This window comes from Toxotes jaculatrix, chromosome 5 (genome assembly GCF_017976425.1).
Source record: "Toxotes jaculatrix isolate fToxJac2 chromosome 5, fToxJac2.pri, whole genome shotgun sequence".
Classification (NCBI taxonomy): domain Eukaryota; kingdom Metazoa; phylum Chordata; class Actinopteri; family Toxotidae; genus Toxotes; species Toxotes jaculatrix.
The window spans coordinates 21196501-21209663 of record NC_054398.1 but is presented as its reverse complement, the minus strand read 5'-3'; the positions used below and the strand labels follow the sequence as shown (position 1 = coordinate 21209663).

Below are 13163 nucleotides of genomic sequence, written 5' to 3'. Positions count from 1 at the left end.
AAAGTCATGGAGTCACAAAGGAAACCAAAATCATGGCAACGGTGTTTTTGGTAATCTCATCTAAGCCATAAAGTACCTCTGCCTCTTCAGTTTAAATCTACAGTATTTCAGCCTCACTGCGTCTCTTGACAGCACCTACATTTCCGCCCCTATCTGCTTAAAATGAAGCTATATCTTTGCTACATGAATAATCCAGTATGCAAAAACTATTTTACAAAAATAGAACAGCAAAAATTCTACTTATATCAAATGTCCTTTCATCCTGGATTCATTCATTAAACACACTGCTGTAAACAAAAGAGAAATGTTGTGATTTTTTTTTCTTAGCTCCTCTTTCAGGAATTCTCTCTGACCAGAACATACTTTATCAGCCGCATGGAGCCTTTTTTCCCTCTCCATGATGTTCGGTAGCGTCCCATCCTCTTCCTCTGACCCCTCCAGCTCACAACCAGCAGAATGGAGCAACAGCAGCTTAGCAGCACTGTGATACAGATGGCCACTGCAACCAGCAAGGTGTGAGCAGCCACATGCCATCCAGGTCCTATCCCCCCTAAAGTGTCCTCTCCACTGACTCCCTGGCCTCCCTCACCTCCTGCAGTGTGGTTCCTCTCCACCTTGGTGTCATTGGGATATTGGCTGCTGCTCTCTATGTTGCCCATAGGGGCTGTGGTGGTTGGAGGGCTGGTGGCTGACTGAGAGGAGATTGTGGTGTGGAGCTGGGTAGGGGTGGATGTGGAAAGCTCTGCGGTTGTGGTAGAAAAGACAGTCTTTGTCGCAGGATTGTAATGGCCAAGGGTGGTAGTGGTCATGGATAAAGTAGGTGTAGTAAAGCTGGGTGCTTTAAGAGAAACGGTGGAGGTGGTTGGGGCTGTCGTTTGTTCATGGTTCCCCAGGACTGTCAGAGGATCACTTGAAGTGGAAGATAATGCGCTTGTAGTTGTGGAAACTGCCGTAGGTGGACTGGTGCTCTGCAGCTCAGTGGCAGCGGCAGCGGTGGTGAGCGTTCTGCCTGATGTGGTGGAGGATTTAAATGTTGGTGCAGACGTCAGAGGCAGGACAGCGGGTGGAGGTGGATGTATGAACTGGCGTTTGTCTGAGGGTAAGGGCTCTGAGGCGTTGACTCGACTGTAGTGGTGGGGTAACACACGCACATTGGACGTGAAGTATTTTCCAAACACCAGCAGGTCAGGATCCACCCCTGGGACATGAGTACATTTATTAATGTCCTGTGTTGTGGTGTTGTTTTTTTTATACTGTAAAAATATGTACTGTACTGCAGAGAGCAGTAGAGCTGAGGCTACTGTAAAATATTTCTTAGGATGAGCACGTTTGGTTGTTATGCAAAATTTGAATTTGCAAAGTACACTTATTTCTCTAAAATGTCATCCCTGCATGCATTACAATACCAAATGGCAGAAAATGGAAATACTCAAGCAAACTACAAGTCCCTCAAAATAAAAGTTCTAATTAAATGTACTACTTACTTCCCACAAGGCTTCTGCTTGGTCTAGTATTAGTAGTAATGCAGAATTAGTATGTATCTTGCAGCCAAAATAAACAAGGACTTCTTGAGGCCCTGGTTTTAGTTGATATACATATAGGGTGACATGTTGTAAAAATATATAACCAGACTATGTAAGTTTCAATAAGAGGGGAAAAAAAACTTCTGAGCTTGTTTTTACTGATTAGAATTCACCTGCTTACCCTTTGTGATGTTGTACAGAACAACGTTGCCTCTGTGACTGAGAATACAGCTCTCCAGTGTTGGGCAGTGCAGGTGGAAACAGTTCACGTTTTCTTGAGCGGTATCATAGTGAAATATGGCCAGGTTACAGGAAACTGCAAGAGGAAAGAAGACAATCACTGATGGATGTGTAGAGGATCAGTGGAGGCATAATATACCGCTACACATGGAAGAGCATAGCTCAGTATCTGTGCGTCTTTTACGCTGGTTAAGAAGATTTTCACTCACAGTTTCTCGTAAGGCAACAGGTGCGGCTGCATTTCAGCGCCGTCTCCTCTTGGTAATACTTCAAGAGCTGCGCTCCTCTCCTCTGAGACTCCTCGATATCGATGAAAATACCCGGGAAGCGTCGAATCCAGCAGTTTTTATAATAAGAGGTCGGTGAGCACCTCGACTCAGTGTGGCACACCACACTCAAAACCGTCAGCAAGCCCCATGTGACATTCATTGCGCGTAATGTAAATCACACCATGTTAAATTACAACCTGAACAAAGCATCGACATGTCTGTGAAGCTGATCGCGTGGAGTTGACGGGCATGAAGTGGAGCCAGTGGTCTGGTTTTACTGGTACCAGTCTCTCTCCAGGTGAGTCACAGCTACGCACCTGAAGGAGGTGGAGACCCAGACGCGCGTACGTAGGCTACGGTGTTCAAGCTGTGCCACGGCAGCTAAACACACTCACAGGGCACTTTATTAGGAACACCATGCCAATACTGGACATGGCCTCCTGTTGCTATTAAAACTGCCTCAGTTCTTCGTGGCATGGATTTAACAAGATATTGGAAACTTTCCCTTAAGATTCTGGTCCATGATGGACACGATGGCATTACATAATTTCAGCGGTGATTGACTGGTATTAAGGGTGTAAAACATTCCCCACACCATCAGTGATAGTGTGGGGAATGTATTATTACACATTGTATTATTACTAATCTTTCAATCTAAAAGCTAAAATTCATTTAAAATTGATTGTTGACCTGTTGTAAACATTACTGAGGCCTGTGAATGGTCCTGCTGATGGGGTTTCAATGAATCTCCACAGTGCAAGCCTCACCTCACTACATCTATCACACTGTAAAGTCAAAACTTGCTCTAGCTTCTGTAGGAACTAAGCTGAAAATACCAGTAACCTCTGTTCCCTCTTCTCAGAGAGGTCAGGCCTCTGAGATTGGATTGCCATAATTGTAGCAATCTGCTTGAATTCTTTCAAATGGGATTATCAGAATAAGCCTTTTGCTCGCTGGTTTTGGATTTGCTACATCTGTTGGCCTGTTCCTCTCACTCTTTGTGTGCTTGTCTCTCCTTCACAGTGCCACTTTCTCAGTTTACACCTGGGAGTTTACAGTACCTTACTGGGATAAAGAGCCTATGGAGTGCAAGGCCTATAAGCTGCAGCTTAAGGGGAAACAATTCTGCAAAAATGGTTTTAAATCAGAATGAATCTTACTCCTACTCAAACTGAGAACATACCATAGTATGTAATCAGCTGTAGCTGACAACAAAAACATACTTCTTTGGTGGTAGATTCCATATATATATATCCTTATATGTTAACCTATTTTAAATTGATATTCTCTAATTTTATTAACACAAGGGTTATGCAATTTGCTAATAAGTCTTTAGTGTACATATATAAGGTAGCTCTGCAGATGAGACAAATATCTTTTCACTGATGTGGGTATAGTGCCTTAGAAAAGCAGCCAGTCCTAATGACCTGTCGTTTTTGTTGTTGGTGGGTTTTTTTTCATAACAGTGGGAACTTTAAACCAAAACTTATTCTTTGGTTTGAAACAGCCACAGATGGATTACATGGAAACTAGAACAAGAAACACTGCGTAGTTATTATGTACTCAGTGTACTCAATCCTGAGGAGTTTCACCATATTAACCCTGTGAGCCCGTACGTATCATATATGATACCCACATTTCTGGGACTCATTGCATCACCATCAAGCATAAACTTTGCATTTAACCCTTTTAGATGAACTCTTATGCTCGTATACTGACTCCTGGTGGACCCCCCTCACTTTTCCAAATGTTTTGACATGTGTGATACAAACAAAAAATATAATTAGAATTTATTTTTTTAATTATTATTTTTTTACATTTTGTCAAAGGGACAAATAAAGAGTTCATATTTGAAAAATTAGAATTTTCTGACCATTCTTTCATAGTTCAGGTCTCACAGGGTTAAACTGCCAAGCTGATGTGGACAGGAATGAAATATGAAATGTAATGACAACTCTCCACCACCAGATGGCAATGGTCACTTCCGTTATAAAAAAAAAAAAAAATCTGCGTGAATCACTAAACAGAAATATTTTACATTAGATAAATCATTATACTTTTGCACTAAATTTAAAATGATACAGAATGTGCATGGATCAGCATCAATCTGAAACTTTGAAACCACACTGCCAAGTAAACTTCACATTTACATAAACATCGTCTGGGTCCAGTCTCTCAAATGTGAGGATTTTGCAACTTTTCTTTGTCTCATATCATTATAAGTGGAATATCTTTAAGATTATGACTGTTGATCAGACAAAATAAGCAATCTGAAAATGTCAACTTAGTCTGTGGAAACTTGCATTAAATATTTTTTTTTTTGATATTTTTTGACATTGTGTAGTCTAACTATCCAATCATTTAATTATCAATACATTAATAAATACTGAAAATTACGACATACTTAACTTTTTGTACTTCTTACCTTTTGTTTTTGTTTGACGTCTTCTTGGAGCTGTTTCACCACCATCCACAAATAGTTGTAAATATTTGCAGCTGCATGCAGCATCATCTAAGAGGAAGGCTGGGTGATAAAATCAGGGTTAAAAGAGCATTAAATTTATGACATTCAGCCATATTTATTAAGTGATCTGTAACCTCAGCAATGTAACCTGAAGAGTGCCTAGAAGTATAAGGAAACATGAAAGCTATTCTCTGAGAGAATGTACAAACTATATGAATATACACACATATACATATATAGAATAAAAGCCTGCACATTTAATAATATATATCTTTAGGTTTGCACCACATGTAGTAGTGTGTGATATTCACATAATTCAAAACTCAGCAACAGGAAGGAGTTATGTAAGAAACACTTGTATTTTCATCTGACACTTCAGGGCAAGTTACAGTTACAGACAACATCTGTAATCAGCTTCCAGATCCAAACCTGGTTCAAGTTAGCAGTGTTATTATGTGCCTTTTGTTGTAGTCAGATAGTTTTCAATCAAAAACAGTAAGACAATACAAGAGACATAGAACATTAAACATCAAACAAAGTGAATACAATAGCTCTTTTAAATCATTTTAGCCTCTTAATTTTATAACTCTGTTTAGAGGAGATGGATGTGGCACTGTACATAATTACTCAAATGCTCAAATAACACAAACGATTGGCACCAAAACAATGATATTTTATGGATGTGCAAAGGAGGGATTCTCAGTCTAATTTCAATTACTTTTCCCCATTCTTATTCATATTTAAGTCACTAGGTGGCACCCTGAGGCAACCAAACTCCTCTGCAGCAAATATCTCCTGCACATGCATGAGTGTAAAAGAATCTAAATCAAAAACAAGCACTAATAAAATGAGATGAAAACACCACCAATGACAACTCTCTCATGCAGGTCTTGTTGGCTAGGTTTGGCTCCTTTGGTATAGAGACCACAGTGTATCATGGTCCTCTTCTTTTCCTTGTCACTTTTCACACAAAGCCTGTTTCAGCTTCCACAGTCTCAAATCCACCTCTTCCTCAGCAGTAGTAGTAGTATTCCTGGGCACACTGACAAAGCCAGAGTTTCTCTGGACTCCTGATCGAGTCGTATGGTTTCAGCTCTAAGCTCACGGAGGAAGTAGTCCATTGTTTAATGCTGTTGCTCACTGAGGTGCTACAGTGGGTCTATAGCAGGTAAGTTCCAACTGTGTGACTGTGTCAGTCTTTCACTAGCCTGTAAATATGATGTTGTGCGCCGTGCTCACTAGTGGACACTTCAAAGACGTAGGCTACGCACAGGAGTGTCTCCAGTGTGTCTCTGTTAGTCACCACCTGTAGACAAATACAGAAAGTTCTGTTCAGTCATGCCAGGATTCAAGACCTGTCTAACCTTGGTTGCCCATGTTTTTAAAAAGAATCTATGCACATTCATACTTTTTACACACATACAGCAATGTCACTGATATCATATCATTAGATGGATCCACTGTTCCACTGAATTGTGTCCTGTTTCCTTTGCAGAGTGGAAATGGTTCCATTTTTCTCCTCACAAGCATAACGCAGTTACTTCTTTGGCAGCAGCTTTTTAAACTCAGCCATCTTTTCCAGCCTGATCCTTTACTTTTAAGTTATTTTTTTCTTTTAAACAACCGCTGTATGATCATTCTTAAATGTTCAACATACTCCTTCACCACATACGTTATGTATATGACCATACTGGGCTAACAAACCTATGTATAAGGAAATGGCAATCACAATAAAGTGATGATTAATATGACATAACACATTACTAGCTAATAAAGAAATAATACATGATATATGATCTCTCTCTGTTATTCCATACATAAGACTTGTTTGTATCGAAAACACAGGAGGAGTGGCAATGCAACAAGCATAAAACAAACACACAACTTCATAAATTCATGATGTTCAATTGCATTGCACTGAATATAACAATTGTTACGTGTGGCTCAGCCTTGCAGTGTGGAATCTGTGTGTGCATGCATCTGTTGTCTATGTGTGTGTGTGTGTGTGTGTATGCCTGTGTCTGTGTATGAGCACATCTGTTCATGGTTAATATGAGCTAAATCAGCCCACTGAGAAACCTAATGACATGCTGCCATGCAGTTGTCAGTGTGGGCTCAATATGGTCATTGTCCCTTGGCCAGTAGGAATGCGGCCGCCAATGGAAGGGACACCAATGTCTTTGAACCCTGGTGTTGAGGACCACTTTGTTACTATGGTGATATACTCCACTCTATTCACTTCCCTCTCTGTGTCCGCTCTCTGTGGAGCAGACCGACTCATTCAGAAAAGTCCAACTTACAACAGAAACAAAAGAAAATGTTTTAATTCTGCACGAAACCATGAAATATTGCTGCTCATGGGCCGTAAAAAAAATGCTACCAGCTGTTAATGGTCTGTCACGGTTACAGATAAGAAATATTACAGTACAACCATATTCATCTAAACACTAAACGGTTTTCCTGTTTCACACCCTTTACAACTGTGGGATACCTGCAAAAACACACTGAATTTGAAAGAAAGATGTTCAGTGCTCACACACTGAACATCCACATGACCCTGTGTGCTTTATCGTCCCAGAATGGCACGAATGGAACTACATGAATGATGAAGGACAGTTGAGTGTGTTTCAAGTCCATGTATGTGTTGCAGACAATGAGTCATATCCAAATTCATTTCGAGTCATGATAAGCTGTTTATGCTTCTTAATATTTACACCACAAGTAGGGCCATTACAACAGAGAGTGAATGGGCTGAGTGTTGAGAGTCCTTAGTTTTCTTATACCGGCTCTAAAATAGACACCAAAACACACAATAAATCCCCAGCTTCTAAACACACATATACTGTATACCCCTGACTCTTGTGTGTACCTGTAGGATGGTGAAGTTCTCCAGTACACTGTTCATCATGTACTTCTCTGGCAGGTGTTTAAGCTTGTGGATGAAGTTGATCATGTATTCACATAAAGGGGAACGGTGGATCCGAAAAACGTAGCGCCCATTCTCAAAACGTGCATACTCTGTCTAGGAAAACAAATACAATATACTATAAAAGCATACAGTCCAATATATGAGAACATACACCACTGTGGAAAGAGGATTTAAAACACATTAAAAGGAGAAAATGTGAAATCTCTTGGAAGGAAAACAGAGATACATCTTCCACTGAAACTCAACTGGATGCATTGGATATGAACATCTATGTGATAAGCTGCAATATATGTAATATAATATACCTAATGCAGCATATGGCATGCCAGATATGACAATAAACATATTTCTCATGACAACCATAATCAAATGACGAAGCCATTAAATATCATCATGTGGCCTACTGAGGCAGATGGCTCTACCTAGGGATGTGTGTATGTGTTTATATTGTACAATCCATCAGCAGTGGGTGGGGGCAGGGCCACTATTGTGTCTAGTTAACGGGAAGCACAACAGTTAGTCATGCATGGGAGATCTGTGAATCACATCAGTTTCCTGACCACAGATCAGTGGTAAATGACAGGAATCCATCTCCACCAGTAGCAGTTATTCACTCCTCTGGGTGATAATAGTGGTTTTTGACATGGTCATGACCTCTTAATGTTGAAATATCACTAATCTATCGAGAAATTAGTGGTGCAAACTTTTTGAATTGTGGCCAGATACTGTACAGGCCACTGCTGATAATTGTAGGACCTCTACCATTCTCAACAAAATGGGCCCACAGATTTAAATCATACATAAAACACAATAAAAACAAATGAATTATGAAATCAGTCACTAAAGTTTCCATTATATGGGTATAACAAGAAGGAATTACTTTCTGTGCCCCACACTGTAAAAATGTGGGGACAGAATTGGAATTTTGAAACGTGAAAGGGACATGTACACCTTGCAAAAGTTTATCCTTTGAAAGCAGTCGCTGTAAAAATTTCTACTGTACACTGTAATGAAATGCACACACATTAAGGTTTGTTTTCTGAAACTTTTGTGTTACATGGTAAATGTAACCAGGCAAAATAGTAATAGTTCATAATAAAAGCAGGATAAATGCCTGACTACCAGTATATTCTAGTTTAAGGTAAACTGTAAAAAAAAAAAAAAACAAGAAAAAAACAAAACAAAACATGTCTTACCTCTACTTTCTCCACCACCTGCTTGCCAAAGGAGCAGACTTTGGTGGATGAGGTGATAATCATGTTCTCCGAGCTCTCATACTGGCTGGAAACACCATAGAAGAAGCTGCTGTCATCCTGCAGGTTTACACTAAGATCCGCCTTTAAAGAAGACACATACAACATGTCATATACACTCACCAAAAGGAACCACAATTAGTTAGAGAGGAGTGTTACAGCTAAACAAAGCTTGAGAGTGATTCTCTGTAAAGCCAAGAGGCATCCAATGGCCAGATCTTTGTTGACCTCTTGTAATGCTGTCAAATCCTTCCCAAGATGCTGTGCATCTCCTTGCGTAAGTGTGGGTTTTGTTGTAAGATGATAATACAGAAGATACATAAGATTTTGATCTTTGATCTGTGGTGCATTCAAGTGCCGTTGTTTACTGCATTCAAGTACTCGACTTCCTATGTTGAAAAAAACAACCTCATATGCAGCCAAATTTCAAGATTCTTCATCCTCAGGTGGATGCAGATTCATCTATCCCTGATCCTTTCACTAGTTCAAGTTTGAATTGAGGCAAGTTTAATCTGATTTTGGATCAGACTGAGGTGCCGTCTCCTCAGTCAGACAGCTGGGCTGTTTTACCTTTTCCCCTGTCAGGCTCTTGTCTCCTAATGGGCCATTGAGACACTGCTCAGCCTCCTCTCATCTCTTCATCACCCGTTCATCTTCATCCCTGGCTCATGTAATTCCTCTATTTGTCTTCATCCCTGGGGCCTAGTGACCCTCCCCGAACCGCCATTCCCTGCTTCCCTAACAGCCTGCGAGGGAATTCATCCAATTACAATCAGCAGTGTGCAATTGGCTGATTAGATCATGGTGGGCAGGCTGGCTGTGTAACAATTTAGCAGAGCCAGCTCAAATCGGATTCCCTCGGCACTTCAAAGGCGTGAGACAATCCGTTAGGACAGGGCCACGGGCGCTGAGGGGGTGAGGACGAAAGTGGGGAGAGGGACAGGGCAGCCAGCGGCCGACAGGGGGGTTTGCTGGAAATTCAATCTAGAATGCCATAGCTTTGGAGGTGGGCCAGCCGCCTGTCACCGTCACCATGCCAACCTGCGCCTCAGCACACCCCCGAGTCATGACCTGCCACGTGGCTGTGTCACTGCAGCAACATCAAATAGGCTGTTCCTGTCTTTTACAATGGCGTAAATAAGGTTATTGTATTTTCAGATGTGTTGAGGATTTCATTTTGCTTATTTTCATGGCCAAGAGCATCTTTGCTGTTTTTTTTTTTTTTCCAGTATGGGTGTTGAAATGTCCAGCTGTTTTGTAGCATTTCTGTGTTTTGTCATGGATGCCTTGAGAATTGGAGGACCCCCTTGGGATACAGTAAGATGAACAGACTGAGAGGGGACAGTGTTATGAGCTTGTTTTCCTCTAGCATATGTCATAAGTGTTGACTCCACCAGGCTCTGACATGAATCAAGAGAGTAATGTTTCACTGATGAATGAGCTGTTGGTTACATGCCACCCACCATTTCTCCGGCCATCGCTATCTCTTGTTCACACTGTCTATGTCCCTATTTCTAACTCTTGCGCTTTATTGCTGTCTTGCTCTCTTTTTCTTTATGATATATGGCAGGACTACTCATCCCCTCTTTCCCCTCACCCCTGAATCAAATGCCATGGCTCAACCAGCTGCTCTTTCCAAGGACTGGAGAATACTACTTGCAATATGGTGTCACTCATCAATGTCTTTTATCTCTCCACAATAAATAATGTGGCAGTCAAACATGTGTGAAGGGTAATGCCGTCTGGTGGCATGAGATTGCAAGACAGCCCTTTGAACTTGACATTCACAGTCTGTGGCGCTCCAAACCGCATCAGTTACATTATGTATCTGCTTTGCAAGTCACCAGTGGTTTTAACATCACACATTTTTGACCAAGTGGATCAGAGGATGATTAGAGGATGTCTATCATGTTTTACAGTGGGGAAGACGATGGTTTGTCATCTTTCTTCCGCAATAAAGCACTGTGTGCCTCCGCCATCTACATCCAAACTCCAGAACCAGACCACAGCAGTTAAAGGATCCACAGTACAGCTGAAGGTTACAGAGAAGCTATTGTGGTTTCCCATATTTCCTGCAAAACACTGTGGATGACTTTGAGTCTAAGGGTGGGAAAAGTGGAGACTGCTCCCCAACTCTGTGTGTTAGGTTTAGACTAGTAGTGGCAGGTGGATGCTGGTCTGTTCACTGAACACCACAGCAGGACAGCCATTGTCCACTGTGGTTTTCTCTGGTTGCAATCCAGCTCACCCCTTTCGGCGGATATGTATGGAACTCCATGTATGCACAACCGGTCTGTGGTACATGGATGACACGATGCCACCGGAACAACCCTGTCAGTCCCTCAGTATTGGAGAGGGGGGTTATAGTTGAAAAAGAGCATGACAGGCATGATGCTTAGACTCTGAGACGCAGCACCCAGTGAGACCCTTTGTGGTTAAAAACATTAAATATTTGTTAAGGTCTAAAAAAGGTTCAGGCTTGATAGCCAGACTGAATTGCCATTCCATTTCACTTTATTTATTCTATTCTATTTTGAATCCCTGAACAAATCAGAGGTATGGGTGGTGAGTTGTAAGTCTAGAGTTTCTAAAGAAGTGTACTTTCACTGACTTTAATCATACTTAAAGTCAACATGCCCACATAACAAAGAGAAGCAAAACCTTTGAATGATATGCCACAGATTTCTACTAAAAGTCACTTTTTTAAAAAGAGTTTGGCAACAGATTATTTAGCCTCTTTAGAGCTTTTGTAATTGAGTTAATGTCCTTTTAAAGACGTGTTTATATCTTTTTTATTCCACATACAGTATGTGTAGAGGCAGGTGCCCTGAGGTAAAGAAGAGGGTGGATTTGTAACTGTGTACGTGTTGTGCATGATACAAATACCAAAGGTCTTGTCCTGAGGTAAAGCAAGATCAGAGAGATGAACAAAGCAGACGTGTTCAATTACACCCTCATATTCCCCGTTACTCTGTCTCTCTCTCTCTCTCTCTCTCTCTCTCTCTCTCTCTCTCTCTCTCTCTCTCTCTCTCTCTCCAAATCTCTTCTTTTGGCCTCAACTTGCTTTTCCCCCTGTTTTCAATGATTTCGCACACTCTCCTCCATCTGTCTGTATCTTTCTCATCATGCTTCACTCTCTCTTCTCTCACTGTGTGTTAAGGTGAGCTGGTGGTGTGTGTGTGTGTGCGTGTGTGTGTGTGTGTTCTGGGGGGACTTATCTATAAATAAGTATGTGGAGGAGGGGGTGCATGAGGGTTGGACTCAGTGTAATAGTGCAGAGACAGGTGCCTAGGCTCACATTTCTCCTAGTGAAAGATCAGGCCTGCCACTCTGCCCAAGGCTGCTGTCACACACAATCACAAATACACACACAACGCATACACACATCATAGACATATACAAATGTGCCCACACCCAATGCATGCTGCGCTGTGAAGCCTTCTTTGCTGGCATATAAACCACCAATCAGGTCATGGGAGCAATGGCTTTGCATTTATTCTGGGCCTAAATCGCACTTAAGTTTGTTTAACTCCAACTCATAAGCTATCTCAACACTGTTAACACCACTAGGCCATTAACAGCCAACAGGTGCTACAAAACATTAACAAGCGTATTCACTGTACTCTCACCTCACCTTCATGAGGATCACATGCTCTGATGATGTTTGAAACATGCAAAGAGTATCAGACTGAGCTTTTCATAAATAACAATGGATTATACTTGAAATTAATGATTTATCAGTTGAAACTGGCTGAAAAGAATTAAACTGAACTCTGAAGAACCTGATGGAAGTGGATCTAATGTAGACTTTTACCCAGAACTTGACGAGAAAGAAAGCGTTGTGTGGCCCTTTGTCGAACAGCTCCTTCAGGCCTCCTTTCTTCTCTGGAAACTTGTCGTAGATCTGCCTGATGTCCACCGACTCCAGGTAGGGGTCGCTGTAACTCGGGTTGGACTGACCAATGTGCACAAACAGGTGCTTGTTGAACTGAAGAGACAAAAGTGCATATCAGGAGATGAACAGAGCCAAAAATGTCAAACGTCCAGTTTGCTAAGTTGCCACAAACGCCAAGTGAACTGTGCACTCCAGGACATCTGTCACATTGGGCCTGCTGTTCCATTGCATCATGTTTATTGTAATATTCCATCACCTGTCTTAAGGGTCCCACCCTTTTCTCCTCGCTTGAACCATTCATGATCATGTGATGTGCTGTTTTGATGTGTGTATTTTTGTGTGCCTGTATCTATGTGTTCATACAGTTTATCCTGTGATGTTTGTCAGTTGCCGTCACACCCTACACCAAAAACCACAAAAGATTAAAGAATTAAACCTCAATCTCCACACTTTTTCTAGACATGTGTGACACAGATTTCCTCAGATTTACTGTTGAAGAATGTGACTTTTTGCTTATTTTCACATCGCTGGTTATCATTTCATTTCTCAGCTCACACTAACTAGTAGGATTATTTTTTTACTAGTAGGTA

The 13163-nt window shown here is 41.3% G+C and overlaps 2 protein-coding genes across 2 annotated transcripts in view; both read right to left on the bottom strand.

Moving 5' to 3' along the window:
- Nucleotides 1-335: 335 nt before the first annotated feature.
- Nucleotides 336-2192, bottom strand: LOC121182474 (MANSC domain-containing protein 4-like). The gene is made up of 3 exons (XM_041039005.1): nucleotides 1973-2192; nucleotides 1705-1839; nucleotides 336-1198 (listed from the first exon to the last, which is right to left on the bottom strand). Exons 1-3 carry the CDS (start codon nucleotides 2190-2192, stop codon nucleotides 336-338), a joined length of 1218 nt encoding a protein of 405 aa, XP_040894939.1.
- Nucleotides 2193-4834: 2642 nt separating this feature from the next.
- LOC121181996 (transcriptional enhancer factor TEF-3-like) overlaps nucleotides 4835-13163 on the bottom strand; it is a 36257-nt gene continuing 27928 nt past the window's right edge. The window contains exons 10-13 of the mRNA XM_041038256.1: nucleotides 12493-12666; nucleotides 8622-8762; nucleotides 7366-7518; nucleotides 4835-5802 (exon numbers count right to left, since the gene is read on the bottom strand). Coding sequence (XP_040894190.1) covers nucleotides 5689-5802; nucleotides 7366-7518; nucleotides 8622-8762; nucleotides 12493-12666 — 582 coding nt within the window. The 3' untranslated portion in view covers nucleotides 4835-5688. The remainder of the gene's footprint in view (nucleotides 5803-7365; nucleotides 7519-8621; nucleotides 8763-12492; nucleotides 12667-13163) is intronic.

Coding starts and splice junctions, on each gene's coding strand:
- LOC121182474 (XM_041039005.1), bottom strand. CDS start 2,192: ATGAATGTCACATGGGGCTTGCTGACGGTTTTGAGTGTGGTGTGCCAC. Junction 1,840..1,972: donor CTGTTGCCTTACGAGAAACT/GTGAGTGAAAAT, acceptor TTCCTCTTGCAG/TTTCCTGTAACCTGGCCATA. Junction 1,199..1,704: donor TCTGTACAACATCACAAAGG/GTAAGCAGGTGA, acceptor CTCATGTCCCAG/GGGTGGATCCTGACCTGCTG.